This window comes from Dermacentor andersoni, chromosome 1 (genome assembly GCF_023375885.2).
Source record: "Dermacentor andersoni chromosome 1, qqDerAnde1_hic_scaffold, whole genome shotgun sequence".
In the NCBI taxonomy this organism is placed as follows: Eukaryota; Metazoa; Arthropoda; class Arachnida; order Ixodida; family Ixodidae; genus Dermacentor; species Dermacentor andersoni.
The window spans coordinates 350,820,867-350,847,596 of record NC_092814.1 but is presented as its reverse complement, the minus strand read 5'-3'; the positions used below and the strand labels follow the sequence as shown (position 1 = coordinate 350,847,596).

The 26,730-nt window shown below is 44.5% G+C and overlaps 1 protein-coding gene across 4 annotated transcripts in view; it reads right to left on the bottom strand.

The window, feature by feature from the left end:
- The window catches only part of LOC126516435 (protein zer-1 homolog), a 145,340-nt gene that overhangs the window by 56,759 nt on the left and 61,851 nt on the right, over window positions 1-26,730 (bottom strand). For all 4 annotated transcript variants that reach the window (XM_055063891.2, XM_050166555.3, XM_050166556.3 and 1 more), the window contains 7 exons: window positions 25,107-25,309; window positions 20,779-20,841; window positions 17,533-17,587; window positions 14,753-14,806; window positions 13,448-13,609; window positions 8,867-8,957; window positions 6,626-6,696 (listed from right to left, as the gene is read on the bottom strand). In XM_055063891.2, the coding sequence (XP_054919866.1) occupies window positions 6,626-6,696; window positions 8,867-8,957; window positions 13,448-13,609; window positions 14,753-14,806; window positions 17,533-17,587; window positions 20,779-20,841; window positions 25,107-25,309 (699 nt within the window). The remainder of the gene's footprint in view (window positions 1-6,625; window positions 6,697-8,866; window positions 8,958-13,447; window positions 13,610-14,752; window positions 14,807-17,532; window positions 17,588-20,778; window positions 20,842-25,106; window positions 25,310-26,730) is intronic.

Below are 26,730 nucleotides of genomic sequence, written 5' to 3'. Positions count from 1 at the left end.
GACTTAAAATATATTATTAGAGGTGTCCCCAAGGGAGAATTCTGGGTTCACTGGTCTTTAATATTTATATGAACGACCTTACAAATATCTGTACAAAACCAGAATATATTTTATATGCGGATGAGGCCAGTACTTTTTTAACAGCTCCCGATTCTAATCAACTGGTAAGTGCAGCAAACTCCCTCCTTATAAACCTGAAAAAATGGTCAATAGCAAACCAGCTGAAAATAAATGTTAATAAAACAAAAGCTGTTATATTTAGGCCAAGATTGAAGCAGTTCAACGCTCCAGTAAACTTCACGTATGGGGTCGAACCACTGGAAATAACTGATCACATAAAATCCTTGGCGTAACTTTTTGCAATAATATGCTTTTGGATAACCACACTGACACTGTTTTGACACAGTTAACTCGTGTACAGTCGGATACAACTTTAGAAAAAAGGGGAGGCCCTGCCCAGATGACCGAAGCGCGACAGCCGATTGCCTCCGCGACTAAAATAGTCCCGCTCGAAACATCGTGCTCCTGAAACGCGTAATTCTCGGCATAAATAAAGACTTTTCTATTTTGATGGCTGGTTTATTAGAGCTCTCATGTGCTACAGCACATGCCGGATAGCGACAGAAAAATAACCCTGTGCCTTCCACAACGCTGCCCGTCGTCTGCTCTTTAGGTTCATTGCAAGTGACAAAAGTAGAAAGAGCAGCTCTGCAACGCTTTTGTGCTTGTTCACGTGTACGCAGCATATCTACTACTCATTTTTCAAGCTTAAAATGAATCAGTTGCTATTGAAAAAGTACTTATATAAAAATGCATTTATCGCAAGCATTACAAACCTGGGGCGAGAATACGGTCAAGGCAGGAAGGTGCAAAAATGCTTCATTCATCGTTTTAAATAAATACTCTTGGTTTTAGATAGCATAAAATTTATATTTTTTTTTTTGTTTCGTGTTTTCACAATTTCACAGCACGCATTCTACAGCTTGCGCGTGCAGTGAGAACTGGTGGACATCAATCAATCGACGGTGCTACACAACGCTCGAACACCGTCGCTAGGCACTCGGCTATCTCACTGCTCACAATAGAGAGGTTTAGCTTGTCCGGTGTACCGGTAAAACGTAGGCGGGCGGGGCGTTGGGGCAGCAACATGATTACGCCAGTGCCGAAAATTTACATCAGCAGCAAAGAAGAATGCGCTCGGTTAATGCAATATTAACTGTTTCTGTCTGTTTTAGCACTGCGCCACCAGGTGGCTGCACCATGCAGACCGCTCACATTTACGCCTCCACCCCAACCCTAGCCATCGTACCATGACAGCCACCGTACCCTAGCTACCGTACCATGCGTTGTACCGGAATACCGGGAAAGCTAAACCTCTCTATTGATAGTTCACGCTAAGTTGACGGCGACAAATCTTTGCGTTGAAGGCTTCTTCTGCAAATAGTTTCTGTTGCGCGCACACTTTTCTGATTTCTCCTGAAAATGGTTTTGCTCCATCAATTCACCCCGTCCGACGAAAAACGCAGCGACGCAGTATACGAACACACCCGCCGCTACTGTAGGCACCAGTCTTTGTAAAACTTTCTCGCCCTAACTTCACTCGGGAGCGAAATAAAACAACATGGAACAAGCATGCAGGATGTGTGTTCGTAGCGGTCGCCGCGGGATCCTGTTCACAGGTAAAGCGTAGCGCAGCGCCAGCGATGCTTGCTGCAATGTTCCTTAGGCGGATCGCGGCTCAGAATAAATGCACATGGCAGAAATGGCGCATCGTAAGCTCCCAGTAATATTTCCGGCATGATAGACCATCACAAACAATTCTGGAATTCACTCTGACGAGGGGCTGAAGCACACAGCTGACGCGACCTCGCCCTGTTCGAAGCGCAGGCGGCCATCTCCGTCGGCGGGGTCATCGGCGTCTGGCTCATGACGTTTATCCAGAGTGCGCGCCCATTGGTGGATGCTCGTGTGCCTCCGCCTCGGAGGAGTAAACGCCCCCTTTTTTCTAAAGTTGCATCCGACTATAGTTGGCATCTTATCTCACCTAAGAACATATCTGCCATTCAAGGTCAAACTTCTTTATAATTTGCTTTTTTACTCTAATCTAAATTACTGTTTATTGGTTTGGGGCGCAACTAACCAAACTAGCTTACAGAAACTTTTTGTCCTCCAGAAAAAATTTGTCAGACTGCTTTATGACTTACCATATCACAGCCCTACACATAGTTTTTCTTTTTTCAAACATCAAACATTATACCAGTCAAAAATCTTTACTCAGAAGGGTTTGGGTGCGAGCTAGTTGGTACGGATCATTCATATTTAAAACAGCACCAAAAAAACACGGACAAGGGAGGACACAGGACGAGCACTGTCCTTTACAACTATAAGCTAACACCAGCCTTCAAACGCGAATTACTTGAAAATAGAATGTTTCTACACGACTTATCACTAAAAAAGAATACTTCTGTACACATTACCCGTCACAAAGAAAAATGGAATGTTATAACTCCTCCGGCTAACTACTCCACAGAAAAACTGTCCTTCACCCTGCCTACTCTCCTGAATAATTACAACAAAAGCACCACTGACATGTTAAAAGTAACTAATGCTGAAATACGGCAACACTATGTATAAGGTATCTGGTCTTTCTCATTGGATGATTTCTGTGTTCATTCCACGTGTCCATTCCAGTGCCTATGTATGCTTTCGATGCCTATGTATGTTTTCGGCATTCCTTCCTGTAACCTTTTTTTACTGCCGCCTTGTAGACGGGGCTGCGGGCCCCTGTCAAGCTGCCGTTTGTTCGTGCAGCTTTTACCTGCAGCCTCCTCCATCTTTCTTGATGGGAAATAAACAAACATTATTATTATTATTATTATTATTATTATTATTTAAGCGAGAAAAATGGGCAAGTCTAATGTGTGTTGCACAATGGCGTCCAGCTTCGCCACAATATACCAGTGTTATGCAGTAAAGCATACAATCGCCGTGAAAGCAGTTTTCGTTTCTTATCATATTGCACCACGCAAGTAATTTGGGTCAAATTTTCTCGGCAAAAAGAAGTGCACATTAGAATCGGGCAAATAACGCAATCGGACACTGTGAGCTACCATTATTGCTTGAAAATCTTCCCAGGACAGGCCCGAAATAGTGTTTTCAACGGGAGATGACATGCGTTCAACGCATTCACTGTCCCTAATTACGTCGAGATAAACACTGCTACTAAAGGGGTTGCTATTGAGGTCAGCATAGAGGTCAGGCATGTGCGTGCTGACTGGTCAAGTTTGATTTATCCAGTCAATTTTAGGATTGAAATTACAAAAGTTTGGACCCATAGAAATGCCTGGGCCTTCGTTTGGGATCGATTTAACTGGAAAATCGAATTAATCAGAGAAGAAAGTCTACCGTATATCCAAGAATCAGCCCAGCTGCCTACAGCAGTTATTGAAGACATTCAAATGTACAGTTGAATGTTTTTACACATTAAAAGACAGAGAAAATAATGATACCCTGAAATGTGCCCCTTCAGGTTTACTATGTAGAACTTGTTCAACAGTGCTTTAGTTGTCAACAAATTATGTGGTAGTGTCTGCTTGCCGATATGTGCATAGTTTCACTGATACACCGTATAGCTGTAAAAGTGATGCCAGAAAGTATTCTGGGTGTTCAAGTCTTCCAAATCATACATCAATAATGACAATTATTGACAAAACTTCACAACATCTTTGGTTAGCTGCAACAATGACAAGTGCAAATTGTGCAGGAGTATATGCTTGGCCAGGTCAGTCACAAGAACAATTCCCATCAGCAGCACAGAAAACAGCTGAATAGGAAAGTACTACAGAGAATGCATTAACCCTTTCCATACCACACTATTATCCCAAATTCTGGCCAAAAAAGGCCAAACCTTTTATGGTGGAATCTCTAACAAAAAACATACCTGGCAAAGTTTTAAGTGTTCGTTTATTCAAAATCTCAACCATTATTGCAAAACTGAAGCCAAACAAAACTGTAACATATACTACGCGATAGGTATGAAAAGAGAACATGAAATCCTATGTTTGCCGGCCGAGTACAGATTGAAATATTCCAATGAATCACCTGTGTCCTCCACATCAAACGTCTTACCTAGAGATGCCAATATTTGGATACAAGGAGGGCATGCAGGGGCTTTTTTACGTCAAATTCGCACAACTGCCTGTGACGTCAAAGTCACCAGAAGCGCCACTCTCAGAGGATGAGCTGATTGAATCAAGAATCTCGGTGTTTTCATTCACTTAAACAGCCTACTTCATCATTGGAACTACTCAGCTGTTTGCTGAAGTCGGATTTTCTTTTTCGCAAAGAAGCTAATGAAGCTTGAGCTGCCAGTGGCACCATTTTAGAGACTAAAGTTGTCAACCTGTTTAGTTTCTGCGGAAGAGTAAACTCACTCCTGCTTGTGCTGCCCTGTGGATTGTGTGCTGCCATCTACAAGAACCATTACAAAGCACCGAGATGAAACCACCTCATCCATGGCATTCCTAGAAAATTATAAGTACCATCGGTGAGCATAGCTTGTCCGTGGCCGTTTTTACCAGAAACACAAGGACGAACCCGCCTCATCCATGGCACGAAAGGGGTTAATATACACATAGTGGTGCGAACATGGTGCACATAATGCAAGTTTTAGAGAACTAATGCAACAGGCCCAGCATGTCTCACACTTCAACTTGTTTGACAGAAAACACAGATGCACATATTCACAGCTGCATTGACCCTTATATTCATTCTTAACCCTTTAACCCCTAATCCCGAGCTGCACTCATCATAGAGTTTGTACCAATACCGTCAATGACGAGTCATACCTATTTAGCCCAATGTTCTAGTGCTACCACCGCCAGACGAGTTATGGTCGACGTTGATGGAAACCTGCCTTCTGGAGCAGCTTTTCCTTTTGGTTACTTTTGTTTAAACTCTAACCAGAAACCAATCAAGTATTATATTTTCAGAATCCGAATTACAGAAAAAAATTACGACATCAAGAATTTAGGAAATTTGGTAAGTTTTTCTCGAATTAATTTGGTGATTAAAGGATAAAAATTATAGATGATTGAATAACTGCATGTTTTGTACTTAATCAGTTCACACATTGTTGACCTAGTCAACATCTATTCAAGTGTGATTTCTAAAAACGCTGCCCTGTCTGCATACTGTTGTCCCGTGGCTGACCCTGACAACCTTGCAAACACAAGACCGCTCACACTGACCCTCCCATGTAATACAACATGGTCATGCCCATGACATGGTGCTGCAAAGTGTCTATAGAGTGTCAAATGGAGGTGTAGCAAGCATGTGACGCCCCCTCAGGCATAATGTTTGTTCGCCGTTAGGCTCGGTGGCCTGCCAAGCTCGGCAGGCAACATTGGTCACCACACTGCAATAAACACCGACGAGCACGGCTGCTCGCAGGTCAGTCATCGTTCAGCACCACCACGCTGCGGAGCGTCCGTCTGACGGAGGGTGCCTCGAGCCCTCCCTTGTTCACGAACCCGGGTGGATCGTGACACTGGCGACGAAGATGGGATCTTCGTGACACTGGCGACGAGGATGGGATCCTCGTGACAGGAGGAGCATTCTAGAATACAGGGGCTAGCCTTGGGCACTTAAGTCACTCTAAAGCTAGGTTGCTTACATATACATACCCCAAAGGTCATAACACTATAGCAAATGCATCAGGATGAATTTTGAATACCTTGTGTGTTGGATACCTCAAAACGCCAGTACATGAGCAATTCTGCACTCCACTCGAAATTCAAGTGGCCCTGCTTTTTATTTAGGCAATAACTCACTCATGTTAAAATTGAACAGCTTCATTATTTTACAACTGTAGAAACTGATAACTTTCAAAACCAACCAACCCCTTACTTTTCAATATAAGCACATCAAGTACATTTTTAGCCGCTAAATAATGTAATTTTTCTGGCTTGAGGTGTCGGATTCAGTGGATATGTGCTCTTTATTGCGCAGCGAAATTTCCTGCTCTCAAAGATTCAAACACGAGTGGCTTGCACAATAAAAAAAAAAGGGGGGGGGGGAGGGTTTCGCAAGACATTTATCTTCTTGTTAATGATAAATTTTGTAATTTCAGGATGGTCTTCAACTGGCCATTAGCTAAGGTCCCAGATGCGTAGTTGATTTTTCGGGACATTCAAAAATGTGCTCTTTCAATTTGTTGCTTGCTGGTGCTAAACACGCGATTACCTCTCCTAGTATTTACAAGCAAATGCTAGCACATACTAAACAGGAATTATGGTGATGCCCAGAAAAAAAAGGGGGGAGGTGGGGGCTCTTGTTGAAAATTCATACCTTTCAGTAATTGCTTCACGTAAAAAAATGAATATATGAGCAATAAACCTGTACATTTAGCTCTGCTGATCTGGATGTATCAAAATTGTGAGCTCTTGAAATATGATATTGGCAACAACTTGTGAAATCTTGAACACAAGGAGCAAGACTAGAACTGCTGCCCTCTACTGTCTTACTAGCAGTCTCAGTGAAAAATCACAGCAAAATTCTTTTTTCCGAGTTTAAAGGCTCTGTCTTAGCTGGGGACAAAGTGCAGCCGTCAGTGCACTCAACTTACCCTCAAACACTCAAGAAACAATGTCATTCCCCCACCATCCAGGAACCTCTCACAGTTGATTGGTGTTTCATCTGCAAACAAGTATGGTAGACATAACTGAATTTTCTGCACACCCCCTCACAGCTGTACAACTACACTCTTCAATATTTAAGATTTACAGAGGTATGTAGAAAACAAAAGGACAACTCAATGAAAAGATGATCCCATCAAAGCAATAGACTTTCCTTAGTAGTGTGCCTGACTATAACATCAGGATTTATGCAACCAAATTTAAATCTTTTTATCCTCAGAATTCTGCATCCCCCACAGCATAAAAACCCTGTAAAGCCTAAAATTCCTGCCGGCAGCAGCTTGCATCTCAAAACTGAAGGGCTTATCACAAAAGAACACTTGCATAGTCAGCTTTTACAAATGAAACTACAAGCCATTTAAACTTGCACCATCTAAGAGTTAAATGTTAAATTATGGGGTCTTACGTGCCAAAACCACTTTCCAATTATGAGGCACGCCGTAGTGGAGGGCTCCGAAAATTTTTACCACCTGGGGTTCTTTAACGTGCACCTAAATCTAAGTACACGGGTGTTTTCGCATTTCACCCCCATCTCACGTACTCACGAACGTCCAGGCATTAGTGTCCAGCATGGCGCGAAAATATTCGCTCGCTATCCGGTCGCGGTGAGTCGGACTTCCTAGATTTTTCGCGCGCCCATTGGCATGTTTTGTGGATAGCAACTCAGCTAGCAGGCATTAGTCTATGAAAGGTGCAATAAATGCCCTTGTGATTGTTTGAACTGCTGTGTTGTCGTTGTTTTGTCCTAAGGGCATGGGTGAGACCCCACAGGATCAACCTCTCAACCTTCATCTTCCATAGCCTAACTTGATAGGCACTAATGCAAGTTGGTGAGCTAGTTGGTACATACATGACTTGGAAAGAAAATGGCGCTAAAAAACTGGACTAAACAAAAAGACACAAGACAGTGTGTTTTAGTATAGTTCTATTTTTAACAGCGAAGCTGTTCTTGCTTGGCGTAAAATGAACCGCGTATCACAAAACTCCACCGACGCTCACCGAGGGAGACACTGTGAGCAGCCGGTTTCGCCGCCGTGCCGAGATCTGCGCATGCGCCATGATAACAGTTAGGAATGCACATGAGCTTGACCTTGGAAAGGATATGAAAGCGTGTGCTCGGCGACGCTCGGTCAGTTAACGCCATCGAGTGGCCTAGGAAAGTTCGTACTGCCGAAGAAGAGGCTGCACATCGTGAAGCTAGACTTGCTCCGATGCGGGAGAAACAACGGCAACGATGGGCCGATCTGACCTACTTGGCCAGAGAGGCCGAAGCCAAGAGGTGGCGACTATGCTAAGACCCAGAATATGCCAGTCGAGAGAGCCAGAATCGCTACGAAGCATAGACGATTACGCCAAGACCCTGCAGTGTCGGAGGCCAAGTATGAGCGACGCTGAGCTCACACTTCAACCGGGGGTGCCAACACTCGGTTTCAATGAGAGTTCCTCTCGTTGGAGTTTGGACATTCCTGCAGTGTGTGCGATCGACTGTGCTTTGGCTCTAACCTATCGACGCTCAACACGGTTCGGTCTGTCAAGAAACGTGCACAAGGCATGTGTGTGCTGCGAGACATCTTCCTAGAGGCCAGTGACGACAACATGCGGCTGTGTAGGACCTGCCGAGAAACGGTCTTACGCAGAAAGGTGCCGCAGTTCAGGGTAACAAACGGCTTCAAGTGTCCACCCAAGCGAGCAGGACTACCGCATTTGAAAGAGGTGGAGGAACAAATGGTATCCCCTCGAATACCGTTCATGAACATTCGACGACTAACGCCTGGCTATGGTCAATATGGCATACAGGGACAGGTGATAAACATTCCCATAGACGTCCAAGAAACACTGGAGTTGCTGCCTCGGGATGTAAATGTATACGCGCACCTTTCGTCACGATGACCACTGACCCCGACAATAAACGTGTTCGCACCTTCGTCCAAAATTCTTTGTCACCTCTTTGTCGTGTACTGCACAGCTTCGGCTGGTAATCCATCTTCACAAAGTGGAAATGCTCATGATTTTTTTAGCACTGTTTCTTTTCCAAGTTAATAGGCACATTTCCTTCCTATGTTTGATACCTGCTCCCAAGCGGCTAATTTTCAAGAATGGTTGTGACACCTCCTAGTGACACGTGAGCTGGCCGCAAGGACAGAAAAAAGAGCACAAGAATATAACAGTACCAGTAACATTCCACATGGTGCTCCACGCAGTCTCCATGACCTCATCGGACGTGTGCGTCCTCAGTCGACCGTCAATTAACTGAAGCATTATCTGCAAGTAGCAAAATTACCCATTATTAGAGGTAGTAGCTCGATTTTTAGCTGCGAGGAATTGAGCTCGCTGCAATTCACACAAAAATATTGCCGCATATGTTTAGTCAGATTAAACCTGTTGTATGTTACCACACGTATACCGTTACACAAAATGCGATCTTGTTATCAGCATGTTCGTGCATCTCGCATGTTAAAGCCACACAAAGAAAGGTAATCCCATCCTATCAGAGTTAATCAATTGCTGTAGTAGGCTCTCAGACTTCATGGGATATTTCAAAGTATGATGATGTCCCTATAAATAAAGTACAGCATGATGGCCGTGTAACGTGGTTTGACAACCACTGAACAGGGTCACTGCTATCACTGCCATCAAAGAATGACTGAAAGTTCAGCAAGTTGGTAGGCATTCATGTTATTCAAAGGCAGACGTGCAGACACGGACACAAGAACAAAAACAGAGCATTATATCAATCGAGATTTGTGGGAAGGCGTGAAGCGAACTGTGTCCTACATTTTTTAATGAGTCGCATTCTTATGGAAGCACCCACTCGCTGCTGTGCTGCTATTGAGACGCCCGGATCTCTCTCTCGTGCCACCTGTCTAGGGCGGATAGAATGCGGCGGCGCAACTTCGTCATCATCAACCTTGGGTTGACAACTCACAATAGACTAATTGAGCATAAAAGTTTGCTAACTGGTGAAACATAGTCAAACCTCGAGTTACACTGTCACATTTGTGAGTTACTCCTAAATTTACAGACTGTATTGTTCCGTAGACATAAGAACGAAAAAGTGTGCCTCAACCAAAAGGCACACTTCTTCATTCTTATGTCTGAACAGTATGTTTTTAACTCGGCCCTAGAATACCCTAAAAAATTGGTACAACACGAAAGTGAAACAAGTCTTCACAGAAGCTGTTGCATGTTTTCTTCATGAATTCAGTGTCTGCTGCAGTGAAAGGCACCCAATTTACAGGTTGGCAACCATGTTGCAGGTTTGCTTGGCGCGTAGCGTCCTGCTGCCGAGTCGCTTCAGCGAAGGTACGAGCATTTTGGTCCAGCTCCACAGTCTCTTCGGCAGCCAGTTGAGCTGCGACGTACGTGCTCGGACATTCTGCTTCACACTAGCTTGTCTCTCGTCAGACCAAAGCGAAATTCATCTGTCGGCATCACTGACCTTCTGCGCCGCTTGGCGCAGCAGTTTTCTTAGTTGATGCCATCGCAAGCGAAGCAGCAGGCGGCGTGTAAGCATTGCCGATGCATGTTGAAGCTGCACTCCGTAGGCAACGAGGCATCACAAGCTAATCGGACGCAAAAGACGAACCATGTTCAGAAACTGCGTCAACTCAGCAGAAGGCCTACACTGCCTACACCAGGCTACACCACTTTGAGCCTCCGCTGTGTTGAGATTACCGAAGTGCTCACCGTCAGTGCTTGTTAGTGTCATGATGCAGTGCTTCGCTTCATCGCTATTAGATGGCGGCGCGGCGCCATCCCTGTCAAGAGAGCGTATTTTACACATTTGCAACAATGTTACATCCATTACAGGAAGTTGATGGTGAATCCCGGCATAAAACATTTTCGCATTAAAAAGGGAGGAATTGTCATGCCTAAACCCTGTAAACGGTGTTCTTTCGCGAGTGCCCACATATGTCCACAACTGAAAGGCTGGTGCTGCCTTCCCTTGAGTCTATGCAGACAAGTTTTATGTCATCCTTTTCTTCTGCCACTTTGGGACCCTTCAGTTGATAGTTGGCATTTGTATAGTCTTGTTCATTCCTACTTGTGTCCGTGTTTGCACGTCTGCCTTTCATGACATGAATGCACCAATGTGTACTAAGTTTTCAAGGCACAAGTCCACTCAATAAACAGATTGTCTCCATGTTCGTCATCTGAGTGCCTATCGACCAGCACCCATCACTACCACTTGACAACATGACAAAGCAGTGCTTGGACCACACATACCTACTAACAAATCCCAACTTGTACATTGTTTAAAAATGCCTGTTTACAATGAATACCTACAAGCCACATAATAAAAAAAGTTATTATTCATATATTCAATTTAATAGAGTTTCATCTTAAGATGGATGACTGTCACAGAAATAAGGTGTCAGTCGAATCAAATTTCTTTTTCTGGCACAAGAGTAACAAATTAGAGAAATTTTCAGGCCTATTTCCCATATTCACAAAAAACACTGCTCACAGTAGTCCTGTCATTTTCCGATTTTGAGATTTCGGGAGTAGATCCAAAAGGGTCCATTCTAGCTTTTGTATGTTTCAAGCTGCTTTTACTCATGTCAAATGACTCACAGAGTTTAAACACTCATATTTTTCTTCAATGTGCGAGAAAAGTTGTCATGCATGTGAATATGGAGAGAGCACATATTCACGTGCAAGGCTACCAACTGCCACACAACAATCTTCTCTAATAGCCAAGTAATTAGTACACAATCTTACTGGTGGCAGAGTGTCCCTTACCGAAGAACACAGTTCCCATAATGCTATGTTTCTTCTGTTTTTTAACAGCTTGGCTAATGTTAACTGGGACACCCTGTACAATACCTAGTATGGTATTGTTTCGGACAATGTGCACCCGTGAGCAAAGGTATTCCAAAACCGATTTTTTCCATGGTCCATACATGCAACTTGAAATCAAGGACTACTGTCCAAACTTGGGCATGGTGAACTTTCCAGTGCACATGTCTATTTCAGTCTGTGCATCTCGGTTACAAATAAATTCAGTTTTTTCAGTGAGCCAGTGGTCCGTACACTCACAGGGGTACACATTACTTTTACACCTCTAGTCTAGATGCCCTTTCTGTTTAGCTGTAGCCAGTAGAAACAATACAGGCATTGCTTGTGTCGGGTGCCCATCACACTACATGTTGCACTTTGGCCTATGAAATGCAAATTGTGTGCAGAAAACAATCTATGTGATCCATCCTTTGAGCACCTGGTGATGGGCGGTGAGTTGGGTCTGGTGGTCAGCAAGACAATCACTGTTTGCTCTGGTAAGCATGCTAGCAGAGCTGTGACCACCACCACGCATTTCATTATGATGTTCCTATGTACAAACAAGCACTGTTGTGCTGCATATTTTGCATGTGCGTTGGCTTCGAGAAATAATGTTTTTCATAAAGGCGCACTCACACTGGCAAATGATGGAGGTTACATATTGGGTCAGCTTCTTGCTGCTGAAAAAATCAGTAATGGAATTCGAGAGCAGGTCATCAAAACAGGCTTTCTTCTTTTAAGTTGTTTTCTATGAACGATGGCACTGCCACATTTTTTTTACAAGGAATCGCACTGCCAGATGTGACACTGCCATTTCAACATGGTTGTAACAAGACTGCTAATAGAACACAATACAAAAATGCTGAGGATTACAGAAATGAAGAGCAGCAAGACGCAAGCATGTGCGCAACAGCAGTGGAACTCAGATGTGGTTGTCAGTATGGATGACAAGTTTTGGCCTGCACAAGGTTGACAAGATGCAAGCACAAATGTCTCCGTTGGTGTCCTATCTTTTGTTTTGTAATGCTGTTCATAACCACGAAGGTAGGAACTTATGGTGAATGTGAAAGTAATGTAAGTGCATGAACAGAACCAATCGTGACAATTTTTCACCTGGAATGACACTTCGGAGTGGTGACTCACAGGTTGCACTTTCCAGTGTGAACCTCACTAGTTGCGAGTTGTTCCTTGGTTGCCAGTTGCAGTCGGCTGTGTGACCTCTGCCAATTGCCAGTGTAGATACACCTTTATTGTGTGGCAGTGTCACACAGTATAGGACACATCACACAGTAAAGTATACACCACACAATAAAGTTACAGCAGAGAATGCACCCTTACTGTGTGGCACCATCTTACAGTACAGAAGTTCCAAGTCTCAAGCAGCTTACATTGTAAAAAGGCCTACAATGTACACATAATGAAACAATCTTGGTACAGTAGAATGCCATACAGCAACTCCATCATAACTACCAAATCTAACTGAACCTCTATGCTGAGCATGGCAAAAACAAAATAATTATAAATAAGGTCACTATAAAATTTTTGCAATATAACATTTTTTTTTTCAAAATTTTCAAATTTTTTTCGAAATACTTTCTGCCACAGTCATTTCAATTCTGCATCCTTCAAAACCAGTCATCAAATCAGTCCAATGTTTCCTCAAGGAGCTGGATGCACTCATCAGCCCAAGCCCTTAGAAGGTCCTTCTCACCAGAAAGCCACTTTCTTTTCAGCCTGTTCTTTATGCTACCTGACAAAACAATGTGAAATCACATGAAGCAAGGTCTTGGCTGTAGAGAGGATGGTCCACCAGTTTCAGCCCAGTACAGTCGATTTCCGTTAATTGAAGCAGAATAAAACGACATTCCGACATACCATACCAAGGCTTTACTATCACCATTTGTCCCTGAGACGAGCTCACATTCCTCTTTCACTATGGCTGACACATTTGGCAAGGCAAACAAAAAAAGTACCGCAATGGCTCCCTTGTCACCGACAAGGCGCTTCTGGCAACCGTCGACCTGGCAGGCCAGCGAGTTGAGCAGGTAGATACCAATGCGCTGAACAAACTCATCCTGGTCATACTGGGACACTATGAACAGCAGCATGTCCACCAACCGCTCATAGTCAAACAGCTGCAAAACACCAACAAAAGGGAAGAGCACCGACTCACAAAATGGGCCTCCTGGCACATTTCGATCCATGAGTGATCACACAGAACACCCAGGAACAAGAGTGCTCCAGAACATGCAGAAATACTGGTACTAACTAAACAGAAGAAGCTAGCATCCAACATGAAGCTGCCTTCGTTACATATCCGACATTCGTTATAACAGTACATGCTGATACAGGCAGGAAAAAAGTTCTGATCGGGTCTATGCAAAAGAAGCACAAGCGTGGTGCTTCCAATAAACCTGCAAGGATCTTCTGTCGATTTTCATAGCCTGATAGCAGCCTTCCATACTGATACTTGGCATGGAAAGCTGTGAGCAATGGAAGCAGGTGAGCAATGCTAAATTACAAACAAAGGCTTGACACTGTCGTTAGTATGGAACCATAAGATCATCAGTGTGTTCACCTGGGATCAGCACATTGGCTTGTCAGCTGCGCGGCAGCCAAGCCGCTGGTTAAATCATACATACACATCTAGAATGTACTACTGCAAGTTGCCAGTGTTGAATATATGACACATTTGCTACTAAAACAACACTATGAACTGCTCAGCGAGCAAATATTCACTTCATAGTAACACATATATTTAAATAATTCATTTTGGTGTTCAACATGCCAAAACCACAATGTGATTGTGCGGCACGCTGTAGTGGGAGACTCCAGGAATTTTTACTATCTGGGGGTTGCTGTAACAGATATTGTCTTTGACCTTGCAAATTAAATTTTCTCATAGAAGAAAACTCACTGAAATAAAGCAGGGAAAATGAAATTTTTCATTTACTTTGTCAATCCGATAATTTGTTTCCTTGTTAACTACACCACGATGAGACTATACCATGCCACATTACATTTATCGCTGCTTCACTCAAACATGCAGATCACTAGCACTTCACACTGCTACAACAGTAGTAGCTCCAGCGCAATCATTTTCTCTTTTTGAGCCAACCTCCTCCTTTCTTGCTTCTACTTCATGATTAGCACTCTTGAGCAGAGCTCACACCAGCAAAATTTATCAACAATAGCTACATGCACATGGTTATCTAACTCCTCCTGTTTGGCATGTGCAACAATACATACATTCTTTGTCACAAGATGTCAGTACTCACCACATCCTGGGGTATTTTGAAGTGAATCATGGTTAGGCAGCCATTTCGCAGCATCTGTGTCAGCAAGAGCAGAGTTAAAAGGCCAATTCAGGTCATCATATCCAGTTATTATTCAAATGCGGCACCAGTAGCAACTTGGTACTTCCTATCCACACTGAAACCAGCAAACGGTCAATATTAAAGGGCCCCTCACCAGGTCTGGCCATTTTCAGCTGACAAGTGCAGAGCATAGATTGTGTGATAACGATCGTGTCTGCAAAGTATTACATCAATACGCGCCACAGAGAGATCTGAAATTTCAAACCGAACGCCGTTTTTCGTTCTCCTCGCGGCCGCCGTGCTCCAAGCTGGAGGATGACGTACTCGCGTCCCTGCACCTACGTACTCGAGTACGCAGTGTAACGTCGTTCGTGGTGACACGTGACTTCGAGAATTATTCAAGGCACCATCTGTTATTTGTGTGATCTGTTGCTTGAATTGACGAACTGAAGTTTAGAGAAATAATAAAACACACAAACAGAATGTCTGCGTGTTTTACTTCGCACCAAAGCAAGAGAGATGTACTTCCGCTTCGTCTGCTTGTTCCCACGGTCGTGCGGTCACATGCGCAGGTACCGAAACTATGCCATTTTCTACCGTGTTCCAGCGCATGATCGTTCTCTATGATCCACTTGTTCTGCTTCAGTATCCGTGTAGCACTGAATTATACCGCTAGTCATGTGTCCTTGTGCACAGCACGAAAAATCGTGCGCTGTGCGAAACGATAACAGCCCGCGCGCAATGCCACCAGCGGAAGTGCACATCGCTGAAAAAAAAAAAAAAAAAAAGGTGAGGAGCATAAAAAAAAGTGAAGGCAGAGCCTGCGACGTATGTGTCACACGATCCTCGAGGCCCGGTATGGGAGAATGCAGGGAAGGAATTTCGCTTGCGTAGGCCAGACAGGGCGAGCGGAGAGAGCGTCTTGCTTGGCAGTGGAGCCCGCCTGCTGAAATCATGGGTTCGCGGCACCTAAATATTTCTTTTGACTATTAATGAGCCGACTTGATGAAAAATTTTTGTGGCAGAACGCTCCCTAGAGGACACATAACAACTTCCAGCGTATAACCAATATTTGCTATGGGGCCTGATGAGGGGCCCTTTAAAGGGGCCCTACCAAACTTTTTTAAGATGGCAAAACAAACCTGCTTTATCACTAGACAAAGCTACCATGAACATTCGAGGCAAAAATTATTGCTGCACACAGAGCAGTGTGCCTAGACTAACTGAAATCATTACCACTTTGCATGTGCACATAATATTTCAACGCACGTATAAGCTTGATGGCCATCAGCTCAATTTCTCTGGACATCCCAACTATACGCAACAGAGAAATCTCTCCACTGATAAGGTGGTGGCACCATCCGGTGACAGACGACCATACTACTGCGCTAACATTATGTCCAGATGAGACCCAACCAATTTCGAAGGCCGTGCTGATACAAAAGCTCAACGCAAGGACAGGTAAAGCACCGGCAGGTGCCACTCCAAGTGGGCACAGCTTTGGGCTCAGCAGGAACAATAAAAGGAAGGGAAAGACTGAAAAAATGAATTTGATTGCAGACAACTCCACTCATACTAGGCACATTGGAAAAGTTTTCGAGAGAAAGCATTCATGAGGAGTTATTCTTGAATACAAGATGCATTCCCCACCTTTAACCCTTTAAGGGTTTTTCGGCGAACATGTATGGCGCCATGGATCTGTCCCGCATGGTGTTTGACGTACATGTGCGGCACCAATCTCATGTTTGATATTATGCCCGTATTCGACACCACTCGTCGTTGAGAGGTGCTGCCATCTCTGTGGAGTCACCCAAAGTCATTTGAAATTGCATTTTTGATCAGTGGGGCACACAACTTGACTTGTTTACCTCTTTGCGCTCGCTCATGTGGTCATGCGTGCGCGTCGTCTGCTACCTCCAAGGCCTACGTGGAGGAGATGTTATCATGTTTCCTGTAGCTTAGATTTTACCCTGCACAGCCGAAGTTCAGAGATGTTTTCTTTTTCTTTGCATTCAGTAGCAGTTCCCCTCTCGATTGATGTTCGCCTATGTCCGAACACTGGGGTGTGTGCAGTTGCGATTTCGGTATGGCCACATATGGTGCCTCTTCTCACGACAACTGCTCAGGCATTTTTTCTTCTGACGACGTGTGTTTTCGGGACAACAAATTGGTAATCATAAATCTTGCTAGACATTTGTTCTCCATCTCTTACTGCATAGTGTATTTATGTGTATGCTGTTAGTACAAGTAAAGCATTTTTGAGACAAAATATTGCTTCAATAAATTTTTGGGGTTCCATATGTTTTCAGCTGTTTCCTACAATTGGAAACTGTGATAAAGAAAAATTTGACAATGGGGGTACGGCCTTTGCGAAAAAAATTCTACCTTTAAAGGGTTAATGGAGTGACCACTTTTATGTATAATTAATAGTGCAGAAGTCATATAGACCACAAGCCTGCTTGCAAGGTTGTTAAATAACAAAGGAGGTAAACTGTTAAAACAAAAAATTCATACAAACACTTCAATTGAGTAAGAGTTCATTAAGTCAGCACCTGTTATCTCAGAAAACATATGTACAGACTTTCCACCTGGTCTCATCCAACACATACATTATCTTATAGCAAACACTTGTGAACTCAGAGGCATTTAGCTACTGGACAGCCAAAGTCTTGGAGCAAGGCAAGCACCAAGTGCCACAAAGTGCCCGACATCAAGACAACAATGACACAGCCAATACTCACCGTTGTATCACTTCGATGGTAGCCCATGGCATCCAGCAAACACTTGATGATCTTCCTGTTGACATAAAGTGCCCACTTTTCACACCACAAAATTATGATATGCCTCACTTCAGCAGTGAATATTTTTCAGCCTGTTCTGCAAAGCAACTTACTCCAGGACTTCTCACAGTCATTTAGAGAGCCTCAAGAACTGCCCATAGGAGCATGTTTGGTGTGAGCTTTTGAGAGGAAAAGGGCCCAGTGACCATCATAGACAAAAAAAAAAAAATGCATTAAGGAGTATTTTTACTGGCCTCCTCATTGCTAAGAAGCATGGGCCTAGTTTCCAAGCATGGCCAATTTTACAAGTTCACAAAATATCTGCATGCAGTTATTTTTTGCAAGTTCAAATGCTGCTCACAGCCGCCTGTTGCGAGATTAAGCATAATTCTAGATCATTCACTTTCAGGGATATAATCACTTCCGAGAGATCTCGTGTGATTAGCACTGAACAAATCAGTGTCTACCAAGCAACAAAATTTCTGGAATCGTGCCAAATATGCTGTCACTTGTAGGTGCTGATGCATCCCATGCTAATCACATGCGTGTGTTTGTATCCCCAAAAGTGACCCATTTATTTGCCTCATGCTCAGGCATCACGACGCAAATATAATACAAGATTTTACAAAAAGAATCGATTGATTTCTTTAATACCTGTGGTTGATTGTTTGGTTCATAGAATTTTCACTGCCTCAAAGCAACAATGCAGCTTTTAGAAATGCTGCAGTAGAAGGCTGTGGATTATGTTATGTCACCACCTACTTTACCTTTACCCAAATATAAGTACAGTAAAGCCTCGTTCAACCGTACCTGCTTAAACAGTAGTTTCGTTTTAAAAGTAGTAAAGCCAAATTTCCAACTCAGCAGCCATCGAACATAATGCATTTTGTATCTGCATAAACCATAGAAGCTTATTGCGTACGTATCAGTTAGCACGTGGTGCTTCCACTTTTCGTCGTGCAATCACGGCAGTGCATCATCTTCATCGGGTGGCCAGTCAGGACAACAAGCCTCAGAGATCAGAACAACGGCCTCCACGTGCCCTCTGCGTTTGTGCGTGAAGCCACATCAACGTCATTTCGGCGTCGTGCAAGCAAGGACTCGTGTCATGCCAAAGCTCAGATAAAAAATACCGGGTTCCCAGCATAGAAGAAAAATTGCACATTGTTCGTGCTATCAAGGAAGAACTTGGCGCTGGCATGCAGCAGGGATCTACCGTTCGCTACGGTGTGTAGCATATGAAATGCGAAGAAGTTGCTTGGCAGCGGTGCTGTGACCGCGAGAAGATGTTGGCTATGAGGTTCAACTTTTCGCCTTTGTTTCCAAAGTGTCGCCTAACGACAGTGATGATGATGACACGGAAAGTGACAGCACGGGCGATTCAGGCCTGACAGTGGCAGAAGCTGCATGTTACATCAGCCTCATGAATGCAATCGTCGCGGCTAGAACAGCACCCCACAATGAAAAAGATGCCCCTGACTTCTGCAGCACTACCACGCCCGTGCACGGAGAATATGCAACGCCAATGAGGAATCTGCCATGCGAGTACTTGCCAAGACGAGGGGGCTGGCTGAAAAGCTGGATTGAAGCTTCACTAAGTTTGAGGCCCCTGTCGTTACTGCTAGGCCGCGGCAGCATCAAACGAAAATAAGACTTTTGTCAGGCGAAGTGAATAAATACTGCATGTTGTTGCCCTTTCATCACACTCTCTTCGAGTTCCGTTTTCGACAGGTAAGTGAACAATCTCATGCTATTTTGGTTAAGCAGTACAGTGAAACCTTGTTAAACCGTGGTTGGCTAGAGCTCAGAAAAAGTATGTTCTAAATGGTAGTACTGCTCAACCGAAACAGCGTGAGATCGCCCACTCACCTGTCGAAAACGGAACTACGAGAGAGTACAATGAAAGAGCAGAAAGCATGCAGTATTTATTCACTTCAAGCGACAAAAGCATGTTCTTTTCGTTTGATGCTGCGGTGGGCTAGCAGCGACGACGGCGGCCTCAAATTCGCTCAAGCTACGAGCCAGCTTTTCCGGCGGCCCCCTATTCTTGGCAAATACCTGCACGAGGCTGACGTAATGCGCAGCATCTGCCACTGTCGGGCCTGAATTGCTCGTGCTGTCGCTTTCCGTGCCGTCTTCATGACTGTCATGAGACGACACTTCGGCAACAACAGAGGCAACGATGGCAAAAAGTCTAACCTTGTTGCCAACGTATTTTTGTGGTCGTAGCAGCATTGCCGACCAACTTCTCCTCCTTATTCCAAATGCCACACACCATAGTCAATGGTAGATCCCTCACGTGCCAGCACAGACTTCTTTATGCCACGTTTGACAGCACGAACGATGTCAAATTTTTCTTCTATGCTGAGCACCTGGTTTTTGTCCCAGCTTGCACGACACCACAACATGGGCCACAATGCTCCAACTCAGGCACAGCGACGAAATGATGTTGATGTTGATGTGGCTTCACCGTTCCAAGCGACCTCTACGTTTGCGATTGGAGGCCGTTCCAATCTCTGAGGCTCGTTGTTCTGCCAGGCCGACGTACCGCTGTGATTTGGTGACGAAAAGTGTAAACACTACATGTTAATCAATATGTACGCAATAAGCTGGTACGGTTTATGCGGGTACAAGATGCATTATGTTCAATGGCTGCTGAGTCAGGGATTTGACTTCACTACTTTTAAAACGAACTACTGTTTAAGCGGGTACGGTTTAACGAGGTTTCAGTGTACTACCCTATAGTAGGCAACTGCAGCCTTTAGCCAAGTCCCCTAAGGCATATTTCTTGTAAACCTGCCTCGAATAAATGAATAAAGAAAAAAAGAAAGAAAGAAAAAAAAAACATGTCTTCCCACTTCGCCTCCCTGGAACACCACCTCTACAAGGATGAGTTGGACACGAGTCTTCCTCGAATAAAGTTTTCTTCTTTTTGAAAGAAGGCTGCTTGTGCATGCCTACAAATGTTTATTCCAGCCAATACAGCATGCAACAGTGCACTACTTACTGCACATAATGTTGCTACGGCTCACACATTACTGCACCATATTATAGACAAAGCCAATCCCCCCCATTGTGCAGCTGGCATTATGCGTGTAGCCATGTTCTGATGTTCAAAAAGAAAACAAGATACCTTTGCACAGACAACTATTCGCTATAGCAAATGCAATGACTGCATCAACTTAACAACCCAGGACAGTCACTTACCTTCGAATGCTGACATTAAAGTTAGCCCTCTCCTCGCCTTTAACCAGGTAAAAAAGTGATGCACTGTCAAAGAATAGAGAGAGATGACAACACGTCAGACTCTATTCCACATGTGGGCATGCTACCATAGTCATGATTGAAGGTGAAAAGCAGCACAAAAATGTGCTGTTTTCAAATGTGCAAGGAAACAAAGGGACGAGACTGGAACTAACAATTGAATTCTCTCGTCGCCTTGCTTGTCCACGTTGTGTTTTTTGCTGGTTTTCACTATCAATCTGGTGCTAATTGGCCCAGATCTCAACCTTGTATTTAGTTTGCTCGTGTATCTGCTCCCCTTAACACTCTTCCAGTCACACTATGTCCTCAGCACAATGATGTCACTTCATTCAAATTATCACTTCATGTAGAAGTTTGTCAGGGTCTCCCTGTCAAGGGACATTATATTACTCTTTACAGTGCAGTGACAGCCAGATTCTGTTCAGTGCAACATTGTCAAATCAGTGAAAAACTGTCTGTTGGCACACAGCAGGAGCAGCTTTACTCTGCTTTTCCCAATGTTTACCAGTGTGACACAAACTATCCCAACAAAAGTCTGTCCACTGTACCCTCTATTTATAAACTCGGTGCTCTACCTTATCACACACACACAGTCAAGACAAAAACAGAAGCAGGTATTCGTAACACTAATACTGCATTTATTTGAATCTAGGCATATAGTTCTTTTTTTCAAATACCGTATTTACTCTCATAATGATCCCACTCGCGTAATGATAGCACCCCTGAATTTTGGCGTCAAAATTCTTTTTCTTTCCCGTGTAATGACTGCACCCTGAACTTGTCGCAGCGATATGCCAGTGACATAGAAACACATGGCGGGCATGCTGTGGAAACTGCGGCATTTGTCTTCACTGCTATCCTAATATGGCAGGTTTCGGCTAACGGTGGGTGAATATCTTAGCTGCGTTACAAGCGTCGGCGTATGAAGAGGGTGCACTTCTAACGTATCAGGGTAAACGTGGCCACTATCGTTGCCGCTTGCGGTTTGTTGCGTGGCCACGAGTGCAGACGACAAGAATCGAAAGGTGCCCTTCATGTTGTTGTTGTTGACCGAAACCACTATGAAGCCTACAAATAATAAAGTTAAGGCAAGTTTGGTTGTAGCTTTTTTTTTTCATGAAAGTGCGGGAAGTGATGAAAGGAATGAAATGGGGCATCTGCTTAAGAATGTTGGGTGCGTGCAGACCGCTTGGTATGTCTTCAAGAGTCGTCCGCGTAGCATTCGACAGATGGTAAGCACGATCATCATTAGCTAGACTTGGCACACGACATATCGCTGTGACAAGTTCGGGGTGCGATCATTACACAGGAAAGAAAAAAAATTGCATTTTGACAACAAAATTCAGGGGTGCGACAATTACACGAGTGCGATCATTATGCAAGTAAATACGGTATGTGCATTTTTGACAACAAAATTCAGGGGTGCGACAATTACACGAGTGCGATCATTATGCAAGTAAATACGGTATGTGCCTCTTTCCACAACAATCCGCAGTGTGGCCACGCCCGAGTTTTCAAGATGTACGAATGAATTCACCACCGCTACTACTGGCACGGCATGACCAATTTTGTACAATAGCTTGTTGGCGCTGTCTTCACTGTCAACGCCGCAAAGCACCACCTTTACGTCCGTTCTGGCGCCTTGCAGCTGCTCCCATGCCCTGCCAAACCCTTCGATCACATCGGCATCGTCCTATACGGCCCGCTTCCTCTAACACCAGATGGCAATCGGCGGATCATAGTTGCTGTTGACGATTTGACATGCTACGCCGAAACTGCTGCTTTACCAAGTGCTACAGTGCGAGATGTAGCTTCTTTCGTCCTACATCGCTTCGTCCTTCAACACGGTGCACCTCGAGAACTCCTCAGCGTTAGAGGTCGCACCTTCCGGAATGCCACATTATTCATCGGACAAGCACAGCATACCATCCCCAGACTAACTGGCTCACAGAGCGATTTAACCGCACACTTGGTGATATGCTCTTGATCTATGTGGCATCTGATCATGGTAACTGGGACCACATCCTTCCATTCATCACGTTCACGTACAACACCGCAATCCAGGCCACTACGGGATTTTCACCTTTCTTCCTCCTGTATGGCTGTGAGCCTACACATGCCATCGACACGATCCTTCTATACCATCCTGACACCTACTATGTCTACCTGTGTCCGACGTCGCCCGACAAGACGAAGAATGCCACGAGCTCACACGCACCTTTGCGGAAGAGCAACAGCACCGCCAGAAAGAAAACAGCACCAACTTGCTTCCAAACACCACCTATGCTCCAGGCTCTTTTGTGTGGCTGTTTGTCCCTTTCCAAACGCCGGGGCTTTCTTCCAAACTCGTCCCAAAATTCGAAGGGCCTTACCGAGTCTTGCAGCAAACATCCCCAGTGAATTTTCTCGTTGAGCCACTGCCACCACCTGACGATTTGCGCCGGCGTGGATGTGACATTGTCCACGTCTCGCGTCTCGAGCACTACCACGACCCTCTGCCTCCCGATTCTTAAGTCGCCAGGATGGCTCTTTTTGCCCGGGGGGAGATTGTGAAGAAGACGCATCTCACGGTACTGCCGCATCGCCAACGTGCGGCTCGGCGCAGCTTGCGCTGCTGATTGCTGCCATGCTTTAGAACGGTGCTTCAGGCTGCGTCACCGTTCCCGGTTGCTGTGCCTTTGCATAAGGAGCTGCTATTAAACCTCTTCTCAGCTGCAACAACTACAGATGAAACCATGGTTGCTATCGACGTGATCATGGATGGCAACTATGCAGTTTTGAAGGCAGGCAGCCGATGCGCATACCGAGTCAAATCGAAACTAGTGTTTGCTGCAACCACTGCAGACTAAACCGCGGTCGCTATCGACACCACCATGGTTGGCGACTACGCAGTTAAGAAGCCACACGGCCGATGTGGTGTTATGCACAGCAGTAAACGCAAGAATTAAGGCTTTAAAGGCACAAATAAGGACGAAACGTTCCGGCATTGCTGTCATTCCCGTACGATTTCCACTGGTAACTATGGCGCTGCGGACTCCGCCACTTCGTTTTGGCTAGTGCCGTTTTTGCTCTTTTGTGTCGCACATTTGCAGCGCTCTGTGCTTTCCGAGCTCTAGGTGTTGTCAGAATTAACCAATCTGCTGCCAAACATGTACGAATTAACGAGAGTTTGATCGGCACCAGATAACGAGTCTGTATTATCAGTTTTTCCAAACTGACAAGGGTCAAATTAACGAAGTTTTACTGTTTTACATCCACCATGAACGGTGGATGACAAGGTGCCATAAAACAGAACGGAAGGCATCGCAACAAAATCATGGCCCTTATCTCGACCACTCTTGTGCTGTAGCTACAGATAGACGAAAGTACAGTTAATGCAATAGACTGAATTTTCCTTGGCGACTACCGATCGACTAGGCTTTCTTACTTTTGGTTACAAGGAGGAGCCAGCGGCATGGCCAACGATAATGTTGGCGGCGTATTAAAACGAAAATACCCCTATTTCTGCAGGACTCAGTGACCAAATTAGCACACGGTCGTGCAGTCGGAGTCCGAATTATGGCACAACTCACTGTAAGGTGTCTGAAATATCGGTCGTCCCCATACATCAAGTCTATAGAAACAAAAAATGTCATCCACCAGAGATTAGCACAAAGCTACAAAGGAAACCCATACTAGTTTCCTTTATTTGATGTTTCACTCATGAAAGTGAAATCTGTTGTACACCCAAACGTAGCACAAAGGTACGAAGAAATCCCTTTCGAAAGAAACTTCTACAGGTTTCTTTCTTGTAGCTTTGTACAAACCTCAGGATCATGGATATTTTTCCATTTCATGAAACTTACTCTGGATTTCCACAGAACTGATTTGCAATATTCAGTGTCTCTGCACTTTGAGTTGATCACAGGTCCTGTGATCAACTAGCTTCCATAAGCGACCACCTGGAAAGTCTCTGGTCCCAGGTTAAATCCGAAGACCAAAAAAAATGTTTCTTCAACTGCAAAACTTTCTGTAACTCGAATGGCTTTCCTTCATAGCTTGATGGCAGTCAGGTGGATGGCAATTTTTCCTCTTCATGAAACTTCCTTCACCTTGGGGCGTTCTGTAGGACCGACTTGCCACATTTTTCACTTAAATGTACCCCCATTGAAAGGCCCCAGTTCACATCAGTATGTCTCGATAGACCTCCTTTATATTTTGATGCTAGAAATGGCTCGTGTTGGATAATTGGAGTGCACAGCAGAGCCACACATATCCCTACAAATACTCACCTTCCAGCAATCTGAATGTGCTTGTCGTTGGGGTGCCTAGCCATGGACGAAAGCACGACATCCAGCGCTAGGCGCGGATGGTCACAGGCCTCGTAGCGGAACACATGGAAGAGGTCGTTAAGCACCTTCTGCAGCATGAGGGGCCGTGACTGGTACGCCTGTGCTGACACTAGCACCTGCTCCTCCGTGGCATCCCCGGACACCTGCAGGGGCAGTTGAATGCGCATCAGTGAAAGGTGTGTACATACTGTCCTTAAAGGCCACTTGGAATACTGATGTAGCACATACAAACGAGGATACAAGAAGGCACATCAACACACAGAAGCACCATTTCTCTGTGTTTATGTCCCTCCTTGTGCCTCTGTCAGTATGCGCTACTTTATTATACCAAGATGCCCCACACCAACAAGACTGCATTGCAACACTTAAAAGCCAACTGCAACCAAATTTCACTGTGGCTGAATTGGTAATAAATTAGCATACAGTAGAACCTCGCTCATACGTTATGGAGAAAAATGCAAGAAAAAAACTATACTAACAGGGTAAAAATAAGATCCCTGGTCATTAAAAAATTTGCCAGACTCAACTATCGTTGAGATCTGCATAATGTAAAGCATTGTGTGAATCATTACGGCATGAAATGCCAACATGTGCCGATCTGGTGGGCCCCAAGCATCAAGAAATGCGCATTGTTTTTGCGGCTTTGGCAAGCCGATGTTCGTGCTTCTCGAATCCAGCCTGGGTCAGTAAATTCTTCGGGCAAAGCATTTTGGCAGTAAGTTTTGACATGCTTAGTTGGTGAGAATTGTTGTGGCACCAGTCGCCGACATGCGTCGAGCTCGTTGAGCCTGAGCAACCTGAGACGTGCATTGTCACTTTAAAATGGCAATGAAAAACCGAAACAAAACTGAGCTGGTGTGCAACACCGGAATACAAAGCCACAATGGCACCAGAGCAAAATCCTGATGCTCCATTCACGTCGCCTGCAGCAGGGAATGGCGGCACGTTTGGGTTATCATTTATTAAAAGTATGAAGTATGCTTTCAACCACACTATGCGCCACAAGTGCTGCAAAACAGATAGCTGAAGATGCTTACTGCAATGGGTTGGCAATAGCTGTGAATGGAGACATGTGACATCCCGAAAGGAGATTTGCTGACTGTCCCCTCAAGCAGAGCTTAGGGACAGTCAATGCATTGAACACATCTCCTGTGGAAAGTGCACATTTTTGGCCTGCCCCAAGAAGATTTTCAAGCAAAACCGCAGCTCACAACGTCTGATTGCGATGTTTACCCAATTTTAACATGCGTCCTCTTTTTTTTTTTTCAGGAAAACTGGGCTAAAAATTGCCTACACGGTGTAATCGAACACAATACCAAAACCGCCTATGCGGCGCTCGTATGCTGTACTGCCCAACATAAATGTATTTCGGCGTACCTGACTTTATAAAACCGGCTACCTTTGTGCAACACATATTAGACCCTGGTCCACTTCTCTCGCTAAAAAATTGGATGCGCATAAGATTTAGAATTTGCTTAGAGCATTTAATGTAGTTTCTACGCTAGTTTTTCTACTTCACACATAGAAAATTGGTGCGCATTTGATTCGGGGAGTCTTAGAATCT